Below are 17,110 nucleotides of genomic sequence, written 5' to 3'. Positions count from 1 at the left end.
ACTCACTGAGCAAAAAACTGAAGTCGGCGGCCTGTAGTATGGGGGGAAATTACATTGAAATTTGTGACTGAGGCTGAGTGACTATATGCTCTTAAAACCTTCTATTGTTTAGCCACAACATCCTTATGACCTTCCAGGGACAAATATCAGACAATAGGATGGCAGCCCAGAATCAAGAGTCCTTTGTTAATATCACTCGGAGGCCACACCAGGCTTAATCACTAAGTCCAGCTTTATTATGGGATAAACATAATCCCCTGCCCCTCCTTAGGCTACTTTTAGTTGACTTTTCTGTTAGCTGAAGCTGAAAGGATTCTTAGCAGATACACTCCCTAACTGAATACCATTTTCTGTGAGAATGTATAAAATCTGGGTTCTGGGCTAAGTAGCTGACAACACAGGTCTTGTTAATAATATTAATCTCTCACTGATTTCCCGGCAAGATCCCAGATCTCTCTGAACTTAACCCTCCACCAATCCTCTATTTAAAAGCACGATAGGGGGGATCCCTGGGTGGTGCAGCGGTTTAGCGCCTGCCTTTGGCCCAGGGTGCGATCCTGGAGATCCAGGATCGAATCCCACATCGGGCTCCCGGTGCATGGAGCCTGCTTCTCCCTCTGCCTGTGTCTCTGCCTCTCTCTCTCTCTGTGTGACTATCACAAATAAATAAAAAATTAAAAAATAAATAAATAAATAAGATAAAATAAAATAAAAGCACGATAAAGTGCCACATAATAAAATGAACACCAACCAACACCAACTCTCACCTTTATTAAATGAGACACCCCATCTTACAGAGTAAATAAAAGCTTTCATGCAGTGTATCCCTTTTAGCCACTCAGTTCCACCTTGTTAAGCCACAGATTTGAAAAGAAAGTCTCTACTATTTCCTCCTTCAGTGCTCTATCAAAGTCTTAGAACACAGGAGGTGCTGAATGCCATGTTGGAGAGAAGAGGGACACTTAGGGAAGGCAGTGGACTGTTTCATGGCTATCACCATATTGAATAGTGACTCAAGTAAGCAGTTTAAGGATAATAAAAAAAAGTATTCATAAGATGTGATATAAATGGTTAAAATTTTGGAGAGGCAATTCCAACTCACATGGGCCATGACTTAAAATTCCCAGAATCAATCAGTCTTCTATACTCCTCTCCTGGTGAAGCAGAGTCCCGAGGAAGCAGAGCTAGAAGGAAGGAATCATGAGAGGTCAGGTTTTCCACAGAACTTTCAAATGGACTAAAAATGCCATTTTCTTCCCTGAAGAAAGGTCAGAGGGATCTACAAAAATCCTGGCCCAAACCAAAACCCAACTGACTCATTCTCACTCCTCATTTTTCCTAGTCCTATGTAACCACTAATTCCCATTCTGTTTCTATAGATTTTCTTATTCTGGACTTTCACATGAATGGAATCATACAGTATGTGAACTTATTGTGACTAGTGTCTTTCATTTAGCATAATGCTTTCGAGGTTCATCCATGCTGTAGCATGTATCAGTATTTCATTCCTTTCTACAGCTGAATAATATTCCACTGTATGACTAGACCACATTTTGTTTATCCATTAATAGACATTTGGGTTGTTTCCACCTTTTGATTATTATATATATGCTGCTATGAACCTTTGTGCACAAATTTTTATGTTCAAATACCTGTCTTAAGGTTTTAAGAACACGAGTTTTACATTTCACTTATTAAATTTATTCCTAAATATTTTATGCTTTTTGATACTATTGTGAATGGAACTGTTTTCTGAATTTCATTTTTGGATTCTTCATTGCAAGTGCATAAATATACACTTGATGGGGGGTGGGGAGCAGAGGGAGAAGCAGAGAGCAAATCTTTAGCAAGCTCCATTCCCAGAGCAGAGCCTGAAGCAGGGCTTGATCTTACAACCCTGAGATCATGACCTGAGCCAACAGTCACCCAGGCACCCCTACACTTGATTTTTATCTATTGATCTTATATTCTAAAACTTTTCTAAACCCTTTTATTAGTTCTAATAGTTTGTGTGTGTGTTTATTCCTTAGGATTTTCTATTATCAAAAAAAATAAATAATGTCATGTGTAAATAGAGATGGTTTTACTTCTTCCCCAAGATAGATGTTTTTTATTTCTTCTTTCTTGCCTAACTTCCCTGTAAAGTCTCCAGTACAATACTGAATAGAAGTAGCAAAAGCAGCCATTCTTGTTTAACTCCTGATCTCAGGAGAAAAATATTCAGATATTCACTATTAAGTATATTAGCTACATGATTTCTGTTGGTGCCCTACAGCAGGTTAAGGAAATTCCCTTTCATTTTTAGTTTATTAGAGTATTTTTTAAATGAGACGGTATTGGCTTTTGTCAAATGCTTTTTCTGTATCTATTAAAATGACCATGTGATTTTTTATTTTTTATTCTTTTGATATGATGTATCACAGTAATTAGTTTTTGGATGGTCAGATAACCTTGCATTCTTGGGACATATTCCACTTGGCCATGTTGTATAATTCATTTTATATGTTGTCAGGTTTCATTTGCTATTTCGTTGAGGATTTTTGTACTCAAATTCTTATGATATATGCTTTGTCTGGTTTTGGTATCTGGGTAATATTGGCCTCATCAAATAAGTTGGGATCTTAGCTGTATGTTTTTTTCCTTTTTGAAAAAAAAAATTTTTTAAAGTGAATTCTAGGGACACCTGGGTGGCTCAACAGTTAAGCGTCTGCCTTTGGCTCAGGGCATGAGCCTGGAGTCCCGGGATCGAGTCCCACATTGGGCTTCCTGCATGGAGCCTGCTTTTCCCTCTGCCTATGTCTCTGCCTCTCATTCTCTCTCTCATGAATAAATAAATAAAATCTTTTTTTTTTTTAAAGAACGTGAACTCGGGATCCCTGGGTGGCGCAGCGGTTTAGCGCCTGCCTTTGGCCCAGGGTGCAATCCTGGAGACCCGGGATCGAATCCCACGTCGGGCTCCCGGTGCGTGGAGCTTGCTTCTCCCTCTGCCTATGTCTCTGCCTCTCTCTCTCTCTCTCTCTGTGACTATCATAAATAAATAAAAATTAAAAAAAAAAAAAAAAGAAAGTGAACTCTACTCCCAATGTGGGACTCAAATTCACAATCCCAAGGTCAAGAATTGCATGCTCTTCTGACTGTGCCAGCCAGGCCCCCCTGGCTATATATTCTTTAATTGCAGCAGAGGCACCACTGGGGAATTCAGAACTGTTAGTAGGAGTCGTTCTGAACCAGGTTATGTTCAGAACAACAAAGAAAACCTGGTTGTTCAGAGGAACCATACTTTATTTTATTTATTTATTTACTTACTGATTTATTTAAATTTTAAGTAGTTAACATACAGTGCAATATTGGTTTCTGGAATAAAAGTCGGTGATTCATCATGTATATACAACACTCAGTGCTCATCATAACCTTCCTTAATACCCACCACTCATTTTAGCCAATCCCTTACCTACCTTCCTCCATCAACCCTTAGTCTGTTCTCTATTGTTAAGAGTCTCTTACGGCTTGTTTCCCCTCTCTCCTTTTTTTCATTTCCTCTTCGCACATGTTCATCTGTTTTCTTTCTTAAATTTTACAGATGAGTGAGATCATATGGTATCTGTCTTTCTCTGATTGACTTATTTCACTTAGCATAATACATTTTAGCTCCATGCTGTCGCAAATGGCAAAATTTCATGTCCTGGTGGCCGAATAATATTCCACACACACACACACACACACACACACACACACACACCACCTTTATCCATTCATCAGTCGATGGACATTTGGTCTCTCTCCATAGTTTGGCTATTGTTGATAATGCTGCTATTAATACCAGAGTGCATGTGTCCTTTCAAATTTGTATTCTTATATGCTTTGGGTAAATACCTAGTATTTTTTTAAAGATTTTATCTATTTATTTGATAGAGAGAGAGAGAGAGAATGCACAAGCATGTATGAGTGGGGGAAAGGGAGAGACAGAAGGATATGCAGACTCCCTGCTCAGCAGGGAACCCAATGCAGGACTCAATCCCAGGACCCCAGGATCATGACCTGAGCCAAAGGCAGACCCTTAACCAACTGAGCCACCCAGGTGCTCCCATGGTAAATGCCTAATATTGCAATTCCTGGGTCATAGGGTGGTTCTATTTTTAACTTTTTGAGGAACTTCCATATTGTCTTCCACAATGGCTGCACCAGTTTGCATTCTAACCAACAGTGTAAGACAAAGAATATAGAAATTAGCAAATGGAACAAAACAAAGAAAGAGATGACAATTATTGGAAGAAAACACTGGAAGTCAGAGATAATCCAACTTGCAACTAAGCAACCCCCTGCAGATGAAATCCAAATCAAAGAAGAAAAAAAACATTAAAAACTTTATTTTTAACATTAAAAAATAATTTCCTGAAATAAAGCATGAATATACATAACGAAGAGACATCAGGGAGAAATGATTCAAAACTGTCAGTATGAAAACATTTCCTAATAAAATTATTAGGCTAAAACCCATGGGAAGTCAAGATAAAAATATGAACTTACCCATGAGAAAAAGGAAATTCACTTGTCAATAGATTTCTCCACTACTAAATTCAGTGCTCCCAAGAGGGAGGTAGTCTCTCCAATATATTTGCGGTAAAATGAATGACAGAATCGAAGATTTAATATGCAGCCAAGCTGTCCTTCAAATAGAAAATATAAAAAGTTCTATGCTACAACAACTTAGGGAATATTGTTCATATGAGTGCTTTCTAAACTACTAGAGGACATATTTCTGCCATAAAAGAGAGAACAGAGAAAATTTCAGGAAAAGCAGTGATGGTAAACATATTTAAATGCAGACCTAAATAAAAATAAGATGGAGATTATGGTACCAGTATGTTAGATGGTTCTTAAAGGTATCTAGTACTTGGTATTAATGCTGTGTAGTTGCCTCCTCCACTGAATAGAGCTGACTTGTGTACCAAAAAGATATTGTGGAAATTGGGATCCCTGGGTGGCGCAGCGGTTTGGCGCCTGCCTTTGGCTCAGGGCGTGATCCTGGAGACCGGGATCGAATCCCACATCGGGCTCCTGGTGCATGGAGCCTGCTTCTCCCTCTGCCTGTGTCTCTGCCTCTCTCTCTCTCTGTGACTATCATAAATAAATAAAAAAAATTAAAAAAAAAAAAAAGAATAAAAAAAAAGATATTGTGGAAATGATGGAGTATGAGAATAGGTCAAAAAGAACATTATGGCTTCTTCCTATATTCTCTTGCTGCCCTTCTGCTCTGGGGAAAGCCATATAACATGTTATGAGGTCCATATGGAGAGGAACCGAGGTCTTTTGCCAATAGCCATGTGAGAAAATCATCTTGGAAGGTCGTCTTCCAGCTTCAGTCATGCATTTAGATGAGTGTGGCCTGGCCAAGAGTTTGGCTATAACTTCAGGAGACCTAAGCCAGAACCTTAATAATATTAAGCTAAGCCTGCTAAGCCACTCCTAAATTCCTAATCTGCAAAAACAGTGTAAGATAATAAATATTTATTGTTTTTTTTTTAGGGTAATATGTTTTACAGCAATAATTAACAGAGAAATAAAGTTTGCAAAATGGAAAATAGACAAGCTCACTGACTGCCTCATTTATAATAACTGGGAGAGAAAGGATATCATTTAAAGCAGCCAAGTCGGGGATCCCTGGGTGGCTCAGCGGTTTAGCGCCTGCCTTTGGCCCAAGGCGCGATCCTGGAGTCCCGGGATCGAGTCCCGCGTTGGGCTCCCGGCATGGAGCCTGTTTCTCCCTCCTCCTGTGTCTCTGCCTCTTTCTCTCTCTCTCTATGTCTATCATAAATAAATAAATAGGGATCCCTGGGTGGTGCAGCGGTTTGGCGCCTGCCTTTGGCCCAGGGCGCGATCCTGGAGACCCGGGATCGAATCCCACGTCGGGCTCCCGGTGCATGGAGCCTGCTTCTCCCTCTGCCTGTGTCTCTGCCTCCCTCTCTCTCTCTCTCTCTCTCTCTCTGTGACTATCATAAATAATAAATAAAAATTAAAAAATAAAAATAAAAAATAAATAAATAAATAAATAAATCTTTAAAAAAATAAAAAATAAAGCAGCTAAGTCATGGGTAGATATATAGAAATATTTAAGAATACAAATATGAAGTCAGAGAGAGTAAAAATGTCAACTGCATTTCAACATACAAGCAAAAATTAGGAAATTAAAATTTAGATTTAAAATGACAGCATTTGGGACACCTGGGTGGCTCAGCGGTTGAGCATCTGCCTTCCGCTCAGGACATGATCCCGGAGTTCCGGGATTGAGTCCCACATCAGGCTCTTGCATGGAGCTTGCTTCTTCTCCCTTTGCCTATGTCTCTGCATCTCTCTGTGTCTCTCATGAATAAATATATAAAATCTTTAAAATATAAAAAATAAAAAAATAAAACGACAGCATTTACAATAGCAACAAAAATGTTAAATACCTATAAATTTAACAAAATAAGGACAAGGCCTCTACATTGATTACTAAAAATAACAGAATAAAATGAAAGAACATCTAAATGAATAGAGGAATTTATCACATTTATGAGATGAAAGTGATTATTTTCAAGGTATCAGTTTTTCTGCAATATAATGGTGTAAAAAGGTTAAAAGTAAAAGGATGGGAGAAGATATACCATGGAAATCATAATCAAAAGAATGCTAGAGTAGCTATATTAATGAGACAAGGTAGATTTCAGAACAGATTATCAGAGAGAAAAGATGGTCTTTTCAACAAATGATATGAGATCAACTGAATATATGAGGGAAATGAATTGAGTACTTGGTATTACACAAAAATCAATTCTAGAGGGTTTGTACATCTAAATGTGAAATATAATAAATGCAGAAGAAAATATTAGTATCTTCATGCCTTAGAGATAAGCAAAGTGTTCTTTTTTTAAGATGTTATTTATTTATTCATGAGAGACAGAGACAGAGAGAGAGAGAGAGGCAGAGACATAGGCAGAGGGAGAAGCAGGCCCCCCATGGGAGCCTGATGTGGGACTCAATTCTGGAACCTCAGGATCACACCCTGAGCCAAAGGCAAATACTCAACCACAAAGCCACCCAGGTGCCCCAAGCATCCAACTCTTGATTTGGGCTCAGGTCATGATCTCAGGGTTGTGAGATCAAGCACCACATCAGACTCTGCACTGGGTATGGAGCCTGCTTAAGATTCATTCTCTGCCTCTCCCTCTGCCCCTACTCCCCTCTCTAAAAATAATGATGATGATAATGATGATGAATATGTATCAACTAACAGCAGCAACTTCAATAAAGCAGAAGCTACAGGTTATGTAAGAGAAAACTTCACTCACAGAATATTTTAATACATTTTTATCAATCAAAGACAAATCAAGTGGAAAACAAGTAACTATAGACAGGCCATATATTAGGCCACAAAGAAAAATTACTAAATTCCAATGTTAAAAAATATCATAATGCAGCAAAACTGGAAATTATAAGTGAAGAGGAGGCCTATGTGCCTTACTGAATTCCTCAACTTTATCAATAGGGATTGATTTCATGTCACAGGGCTCAAGACCCCTCCACAGCACTAAGGCTAAGACGCTATACCACTTGTTCTGAGCAATAAATTATCATAAACACAGTGGCTTAAAACAATACAAATTTATTACCTTATGCTTAGGCAGTTAGGTAAAAGCCTGAGATGGTTCTCAATGGGCCAATATCAAGGTGTCAGCAGGGCTGTGTTCCTTTCTGGGGGTTCTAATGGATAATTATTTATTTCTTTATGTTTTCCAGAGTCTAGAGGCCACCAACATTGGCTCCCTTCCTTCAGCCAGCAATTCTGCATATCTCTGACCATTCTTCTTTGATCCTATCTCCCTCTGACCCTAAAGACTTAGGAAAGGTTCACTGACTTTAAAGAATCCAATTGGGCCTAATTGGGTAATCTAAGATAATTTCTCCATTTCAAGGTCCTTAACTTAATCTTGTTTGCAAAGTCCCTTTTGCCCTGTAAAGCAAAATAGTCACAGATTCCAGGGATTAGGACCTGGACATCTTTCCAGGGGCATTATTCCACCTACCCCAACCACCTTTAAAGCTTCTATCCTTGGCTCCCCTCTTCCTGAGAGATACTCAAAAATCCACCCTTTCTATCCCATCACTTCTTCTCCAGCAGTCTTGAATCCAAACAGAATAAGCATCAATATTCCCTGTATCCATGTTTATGTCCATTGTCAGAAGCCTTGATTCCCTGATAATCTGTCTTTGAGACACTGTACTCCCCCCCGCCCCCCTCAGCTAGATGTACCTTCTTGTCATCTCTCCCCACATCTGGACACTTTCTAGTATGCCCTCTGGAATTCATAATTCATTAATAACAAACTCCTCTTTTATCTCCAACACTTCCTTGAATACTCCCTTCACTTTTGGGTCTAAGGGAGACCGGGCTCTCCCCCAGCGGACTCTGCAGCCTTTTCAACATCTCCCTCTCCTACCCTCCCTACCCCCCAGCCTCTTGTCACTGGGTCTGGAAGCAGGGCAGGTATCCTCCTTGTTCTTATTACTTTCAGACCTTCCTCTCTTCCTTTTCTAAAAAAGCTCTACCTTGGAATTTCATGCCATGAGATTACATATAACTCACCACACCTCACTGCGGTTGACATCTACCAAATACAGGATATTTCTCCTTGTTTTTTGAAAACTTGGGCTCATGGCTTATTCTCTGCAACACTACTCTTTTATTCTTGCAGTTGCAGTACATTCACACAGTTGAGCCTTGCTTACTCATTCTTCCCGGTATGTCTACTTTTCCCTCTCTTGTGGCTCATTATTACCAGCATACTTTTAACATTGTTATCCTCCCACCAGCTGCTGTTCTATTTCTCTGCTCATATTTACAGAGAAATTCTTGGAATATGTTCTCTACACTGTCTCCTATTCCACTCCCCACATTCTACATTACTCAATCCAACTAGCGGCCATCAAAGAAACTGCTCTCCACACATACGAAGGACTATGGTTATTACTAATCGCAATATTCTTCGTTTCTGGCTCCACAGCTGCTGCTACCACATTTACACACACAGTCAGGCACACAGTGTGCAGTCACAATCATGCATGCACATGCACAGGGACACCTAAATAGCCATTACCGTCATGTACAGCTTCCCTCACCATCGTGCACATTATGATGTGCACACACACATACACACCCTCATCCCCACGGCTCCTGAACGATTACCCCGACCTCCCGCTCCCGTAACCATTTCACACAAGCACCCACCGATCCCAACGTGATCGCTGGCGCAAGAGCGGGCACACACATACACAGCTCCCTACCAACTTCCTTCCCCATTCCTTCTTGCTGGCAAAGCCTGAGACTCCGAAAACATTAATCCCTCACTACCCTTCCCAGTGGCGTTGGCCCCTCAGGGGTCATTTTGCGTCTTGGATTATCTTACCTGACCCTGCGATCCCTACAAGAATGTTCCGCGGTGACTCGGGCGGGACGCTTCCTACAGTCGCGAGAGCGTCGGTGCGCGGACAGGAAGCTGTCTCGGCTACGGTGGACATTGGAAAATGTAGTCAAAGCCCGGACAGCCTTCAGAGCCCAGCGCCGAAGATCTCAATTCCTAGGCCTTGGCCCCAGTCTCCATCCTTTCCCTCGACAAAGACCATCGCCCTCATCACTGCTCACATCCGTGGCAAAGGGCTTCTCTATTCGTTCCAGGCCGCGATTCGAACGCAAGACTCCACTGAAGCCTCCACGCTGCTCCCCCACAAATGCTGCGAACCTGGACAATAAGCCAATGCGGCCTTTCGACCGGAAATAGCCTTGGACGCGATGGCCCCTGGGAAATGTAGTTTAGGGTCGTAGAACTACCTCAGAGGAAGGGTGTCATTCTTTGCTGCTTGAGTTTGCTGTCTGGACATCTGACAGACACGTTGTGACAGAAAAGTCCTGTTAGACGGTGGTCAAGCGACCAGTGACTCCTTCCCATCTTTGTCTGAGTCTTGGTCCAGCCTGATGCATATCTCTTATCCCACAACTATCGACCTGGGGGTAGGATGAAGGGGCCCAACTGCCGGAGGGTCCCTTCTCTTCGAAGCCATGGAAGCTCCTACTTTTTTTTTTTGGGGGGGGGGGAGCTCCTTCTTTAGCCAAGGTGTACTATCCTCTTAACTCCTCAAATAAATACTTCACTTAAATAAATAAATAAATACTTCACTTATTCTCATCCTCCAATTACCCTTAAAGAGTTTGGGTTAAATTAATATTCAAGCTTACATTAGTGCTTTGCAAATGCTATTCATGTCTTGGCCTCCCTCCCGTCCCCCGAAAGTTAGTACTTGATAGCTTTTAAATTTTGCTTCCTCTTCTCTGAGCTCATCATTTAGCTGGACAGTATGTCTAAACTTTCTGACCAAGGAGTAAATTTTTTTTCAGTACTTTCAAATTAATCCTTTAAAAATAATTTCTTTTAAAATATTTTTATTGTAAAATAGGAAATACTTGAAGAAAAGTGCATAGAATGTGTATATTCAGTGTATCTCAATACTAATGAAGAGTGCATTGTTGGCATCTCAAGAAGAAATGGCCTATGCATATGATATTTCTGATCCCCAGGCCCTAGCTGACCACTATCCTTCCCATGAGGATAATAAATAATATCGTAGAGGTTGCTTTTAGGCAATCAATTTGAACAATAGAAACCTGAGTAAGGTAGAAGGGCCCACCGTAACCGTCTGGCTGAATATAAACAGGCCTTTTAGGAAACCCACCTCAAAAGAATCTTAAGCCCTAGCTGACCAATGGGTTACTTACATGTGGACACAGGTACCAAAAAAGGAAATTCTGTACTTCCCATACCTTCACACCTTCCCCCTTTAACTACAGCCCCCCACCCCTGCCTCACAGCGGACAGTTTCTGCTTTGCTGTCCCACCCACTGCTCCCTTGCAGTGTATTCGATAAATTTCTATCTCCCTTGTTCTGCCTTGAATGAATCCGGCTTTTACTAGCTTGGCATACCCCCACATTTGGTGGCCTCCACCAGATTAGGGGACCCCACAAATATCTTAGTTGTCAGTTATCCATCTTTGAAATTTATATAAATGCAAATCAAATTGTATGAATTTATCTTGCTTAGATATTAAAACTCCTAATTGAATTAACTTAAAGCTCTATACTTTAAAGGTTTCGCAAAAGGAAAAGTATGCCCATTCAGTCATGAAAATTATTTTCCTCATTTACTACTGTGTGGTGGGACCCCAAGATCAATACTCCCTCCAAGGTTGAATGATTCACTAGAAGAACTCGCAGTGAGACAATACAGAGCAAAATTAGTAAGGAAGAAAGGTGCATGGAGTAAAGTCCAGGAAAAACCAGGTGCATATTTCCAAGGATCCTTTCCTAGTAGAGTCACACAAGACATTAACTTCCCCTGCAATGAGTTGTGACAACACATGTGAAATGCTGCCAACCAGGGAAGCTCATTAGACATTCAGTACCTAGACTTTTTATTATGGGCTGGAAACATAGGCAGCTTCTTCTAGGTGCTACCAGAATTTCAGAATAAAAGCAAGTGTTTAACATAAACTATATGATATGCACAAACAGGCATAGTAGGCCATTCTTATCAGGATACTGGGAACCCCCTCTGGAAAACGAAGTTCTAGATGTAAGTCAAGCCCAACTGTGCATGCAGGACTACAGGGATAAGAATTCTCAGGTCTGGGAACGCCTGGATGGCTCAAGGTTGAGCGTCTGCCTTCGGCTCAGGTTGTAATCCCTGGGTCCTGGGATCGAGTCCGGCATTGGGCTCCCCAGGGGGGACTGCTTTTCCCTCTGCCTATGTCTCTGCCTCTCTTTGTCATGAATAAATAAATAAAATCTTAAAAAAAAAAAGAATTCTCAGGTCTGCTATGTTAAGGCTTTTCTGCACACTACTGTCCTAAACAAAATGTCTGACTTTCAACAACAACAACAAAAATTTTTTTTAATTTTTATTTATTTATGATAGTCACACAGAGAGAGAGAGAGAGGCAAAGGCATAGGCAGAGGGAGAAGCAGGCTCCATGCACCGGGAGCCCGACGTGGGATTCGATCCCGGGTCTCCAGGATTGCGCCCTGGGCCAAAGGCAGGCGCCAAACCGCTGCACCACCCAGGGATCCCAACAACAAAAATTATAAGGCAAATGAAAAGGCAAGGAAAAAAAATCAAGATGCTCCCAAGAGACCAAAAAATAAAAAAAATCATAACTAAACTCCGGTGTCCTCCACTTGTTGCTGCATAAGTTCAGTCTCTACCTCATCTTCACAAGGCCTTCTCTTGTATGTCTTTTCTCTTCTGTTATAAAGGCAGTTGTTTTTGGATTTAGGTCACATCCAGATAATCCAGGATGAACTCCTAGAGATCCTTAAATTAATTGCATCTACAAAGCTCCTTTTACCAAGTAAGGTTAATGAGGGAGCAAAAGGTAAGCTGAGGACAAGGCACAAGCTGACGCTGTCCCACCCCCAGCTCCCAGGAGACATATGTGTAACATTCCTCAGATACTTTTGGCTGCCCTAAAACTAAGGAAAAGGAAAAACAGATTGTTTCTGATAAAGATCACAGTTCTTTTTTAAAATTTTATTTATTGATTGATGAGAAGAACAGAGAGAGAGGCAGAGACATAGGCAGAGGGAGAAGCAGGCTCACTGTGGAGCCCAATGGGGGACTCCATCCCAGGACCCGGGGATCATGACCTGAGCCAAAAGCAGACGCTCAACCACTGAGCCACCCAGGAGCCCCAAGATCACAGTTCTGCAGGACATGAGTGTCCATCAATTTATAAATGTCTTAGTGATATACAAATAAAAAGCATTCTTATCAATAGCCTAACTTTCAGAAACCTATAACTCAATTTCCTGGAACCCTAACATCACCCTCCTCTCCATGAGTGATGTGGGAAACAGAGGCAGAAGGGAATGTAAACAAAATTAAGTTTATGACCTGCAGTCCATTGACAAAGACTTGAGATAGAAAGTCCTTTTGGAAACCTCCCTTTTCCTTACTTTCCCCAACTCCCAAGTATATAAAAGTGTGAGGTCACCCCTCACACTTGTAATGCAGCTCTTTATGTCCACGAGTCCTGTCACTGTGCTTTAACAAAGTCACCTTTTTGCACCAAAGATGTCTCAATAATCCTTTTCTTGAACATTGGCTCTGGACCCTAACACTATCCAAAACTACATCAAGATCACACTCACATGTCTTGGGAGTTAGGATATAGACATATCTCTGGGGTGCCACAATTTAGCCCTATACGCGTTATTATCTTTAATCTTACCCTAATAGATTTCTTTAGAATTCTCATCCTCTCACTACTATAAATGCCATCTAGGTACTGGCAACATGTAAATGTTTTTCCTTATTTAAAAAAATATTTTATTTATTTATTTGAGAGAGAGAGAGAGGGAGAGAGCTAGCACAAGCAGGGGAAAGGGAGAGGGAGAAGCAGACTCCTGCTGGGCAGGAAGCCCAATGCTGAACTCATTGAGGGGCTCAATCCCAGGACCCCAGGATCATGAGCTGAGCCAAAGGCAGATGCTTAATCGACTGAGCCACCCAGGTACCCCAAATATTTCTCTTTAACATGGACTATCTTGGTTTAAGAGAGCAAAGAGAAAATTCTTCATACACCCCCTAAAACTTGTTCATTCCATAGTTGATTTTTTAAAAAGATTATTTATTTATTTTATTTATTTGAGAGAGAGCTCATACACTTAGGCGAACACGGCATGCAGAGGCGAGGCAAAGGGAGAGGGAGAGAATCCCAAGTAGACTCCTTGCTCCTCCTTGAATATACCAGGCTTATACCCAATGCCTGGCATTTATGTTTTGGTGTTTTCTTTGTTTATAATTTGCTTTATCTAAATATGTTCAAATGTCACTGCTCCTTCCTTTTGGTTTTGTTAAAATATTTTCTTCTTAGTTAGGCTTTTCCTAACTATTCCACTTAAAATTGCAATTCCCAGGGCATCTGGCTTCTCAGTCAGAATAGCATGCAACTCTTGGTCTCAGGGTTATGAGTTCAAGCCCTACATTGGTGTAGACACTACTTAAACAAAACTTTAAAAATGCAATTCCCTTGGGACTCATCCCATTTCCAAGCTTTACTTTTCTCTATAGAGCATAACTTTATCTAGAATACTACATATTTCATTGACATGTTCTTTGGCAACTTACCCTGACTAGAATGTAAACTCCTTGAGGAAAGGAAATTTTGGCCATTTTGTTCACTGATGCTTTTCTAGAATAGAGCCTGGCACAGATAAAGGGCTCAGCAGGTCACAATGAGCTGCTAAATGAAGAAATACAGTGTTTGACAGGAACAGGAAATAGGCACTCTCATAAATTTTTTGGTGGGAATGGAAAGTGATTCATCTTATGTGGATGCAAATATTTATAAATAAGCTTTGGCCCGGTGCTTCTTAAAGGAATTTATTACAAAGATGCATGCACATCTATCCAAAGCTGAAATTTTGGTATCCCAGAATTGTACAAACCTGAAAACAACTTAAATATTCATTAATATGGTGTTAAAATATGACATTTCCCCTACCACAAAATATCATACCGTTTTATGAAGGAATAAGGAATATGTATTAATATTGGATGTCTCCTAAGAAATAATAGTGAGTAACAAGCAAGATGTTTTATAGTATACTAACATTTGTGAAAAACAAAGATGAGGGGCTTTATGTACATAGATATATTGGTATAAATATAGAATTACACGAAGTAGTTTACATATAAACTAGTCACAGTCGATGCAAGTGGAGAAGAGAAATAGTTGAAAGGGAGACTTCTTTTTTCATTATAATCTTGGTCAAATATTTAAGATGAGTGAGATGGTTCCTTTAAAAACAATTGCAAAAATTAAAAAAAATTGACAGAAAGGAGAGCTGGGGGAAAGCAGCAATGATTTCTAGGCTAATAACCTCAAGAGATGATGAAAGTTGCTGAAATATGGCTGTGGGAAATAAGTGATAATGGGAAATGCAGATGTAAAAAATAAACATGAAGCTTTTAGCACTAGGAAGATAGAAAATGGAATGTAGTAAAACAGAAACTGCAGTGTGCAACAATAAGAGTTTTGAAATACTGTTGATTTGTAAAGGACTGACGGTACATGTAGGCTACGACAATGAAGAGAATATGCCCCCCCCACCTTTAGGATTACTTAAATAAAAGAGGGCACTGATACAGGGAGAATGATGACAGAAGGATTCACATCAACCAAGACTGAAGGATAGTAGGGCCTATAACGGAAATCCTGAAAAACATTTCAGTGGTGTCAGCTCTCCCACTGAACACTTGGGTCCTGCCTTATCCCAGGCAAATCTGGCTGGTTCTCACTCACGCACTTGGAGAGTATCTCCTTCACATTTCCTTTATTCACCACCCATGGGTCTCTCTTCTTGTTCCAACTTAAATATTTCACCCAGTTTGGTGATGTGATAGCCTATATCTAGGAAAATGACATAAGATCGAATTTCAATTAACACCATCCCCAAAATCAGACGGAGCCCGGGTCTTTAAGGAGGTTACCACATAAAGAAGAACAAAGTAAATGACCTTTTACCTTAAAGGTTGAGCATATACAATCACATGGCAGAGGGCTTGAGAATACCTGAAACTTGTATCTCAAAGCTGAATATATTATGCCACGTAAAGTTTCTAAATATTTCAGAAATGGAAAAGAGACAGCATTTTACTTTTAAAAATTGGATTATAGAGGAGCTCTCCATGACTATTCTGGCTGTGTTGCTCTAGGACTCCAGCATCACATCCCTGTACAGCTTCCTCTGAACATCTTTTAATTGTGGTTGATACTTCTGGTTGAATTGAACAATTACATCTCCAAATATTTGTTCTATCAATGACTCCAAGAGAACAGAAAAAAGTAAATGGGGGCATGACAGTGGACTAAACAGGTACTCCTATATAGAGCAAAGTATACCTTGTTAAAATGTCGTACTGATTTGTTTTTCTATTCCAGAACAAATGGTTGGAACCTTAAGAGTTCATGTAAAAATAACAGGTTATTTATTGTATAAATTAAAATGTACCTTTCCCTCTTAAAATCGAAGCTCCAGGAAGATATACCCTTATTATCAGTTTGAAGAGGAAATAAGGCTTGCAGGATTCAGATTCCTCAGGCACCCATACTGAGATGACCCACATTCATGTGATCACACACATACTCATATCCATACCTGCAGGGATCCAGACACTCTTGCCCTACCAGCTGTACACAATTATCTCAACCACACATCCCCATGATATGACCCTCCAGCCTCACAAAGCCACACATAATCTTCATTCTACCACTCTGTCACACTCACCAATTTTACCCATCTGCAGTTTTTCTTTCACTCAACTGTCCTTTCCCCGAACCAGTCACACATATAATCTTACTACTGTCTCACACGGGACCTCCTCTGTCCACTTTCACATATATGACTGGGCTTGAAGATTCCTCTCTTTGAAACTCCCCAGGCTGATTTGGTCGCAGATGCTCAGGTCCACATTTGGGTTGGTTCTTCTGACAAGGTCCTCAACAGCCTGCCTCAAGAGCGTTTTTGTATATCTAGGGAAAAACAGAATTCCGAGCACCCTCCAGGGCACTTAAAGTGAGACCAGGCCTCACCTCAGTGCCTAGAGGATGCAACTTACCTTGGCCTGGTCCATCTGGCCTTTGGCAAAGTCCAAGACTGCATTTCCCAGGAGGGCCCAGTATGTTGCAGAGTGAGTGGTCAAAGCCTGAGAGAGCCGCACTGGGGGCTACGTCAACGAAAAACTTTTCTAGGCAAGTTAAATAGGTAAGGAAGACTTTCTTAAAGACTGTGGCAATGGAGAAGAGAGGCTGAACTCAGCTCAGTATATAACAGTAGCTTGGATTTATAGCCAATGGGCAGGGTGAGGGAGTCAGTGAATAGAAATTACTAAGAGGAGCTTGGTTAAATATCAAGAGCAAGGGGGGATTCTTGCTGAACTATAGTCAGCAGGTCAAGAATGAGACCTAGTCAAGAGGAGGGCTCAGAGGAGCCTGACCACAGTTTGGTCGAAGGACTCCTA

General features: G+C 40.7%; 1 protein-coding gene across 10 annotated transcripts in view; it reads right to left on the bottom strand.

Moving 5' to 3' along the window:
• Window positions 1–17,110, bottom strand: part of ZNF790 (zinc finger protein 790) — a 29,850-nt gene that overhangs the window by 11,821 nt on the left and 919 nt on the right. For 2 of the 10 annotated variants that reach the window (XM_077902130.1, XM_077902381.1), the window contains exons 1-3: window positions 8,624–9,047; window positions 7,650–7,740; window positions 1,103–1,184 (exon numbers count right to left, since the gene is read on the bottom strand). In XM_077902130.1, the coding sequence (XP_077758256.1) occupies window positions 1,103–1,111 (9 nt within the window). In that variant the 5' untranslated portion in view covers window positions 1,112–1,184; window positions 7,650–7,740; window positions 8,624–9,047. Of the gene's footprint in view, window positions 1–1,102; window positions 1,185–7,649; window positions 7,741–8,623; window positions 9,048–9,443; window positions 9,818–14,215; window positions 15,351–16,377; window positions 16,623–16,708; window positions 16,838–17,110 lie in introns of those variants that run through there. The other 8 variants (XM_077901807.1, XM_077902237.1, XM_077902182.1 and 5 more) reach the window with 6 other exon arrangements.

This window comes from Canis aureus, chromosome 1 (assembly GCF_053574225.1).
Source record: "Canis aureus isolate CA01 chromosome 1, VMU_Caureus_v.1.0, whole genome shotgun sequence".
Classification (NCBI taxonomy): Eukaryota; Metazoa; Chordata; class Mammalia; order Carnivora; family Canidae; genus Canis; species Canis aureus.
Note: the sequence above shows the minus strand (reverse complement) of the source record. Positions and strands in the feature narration are given on the sequence as shown.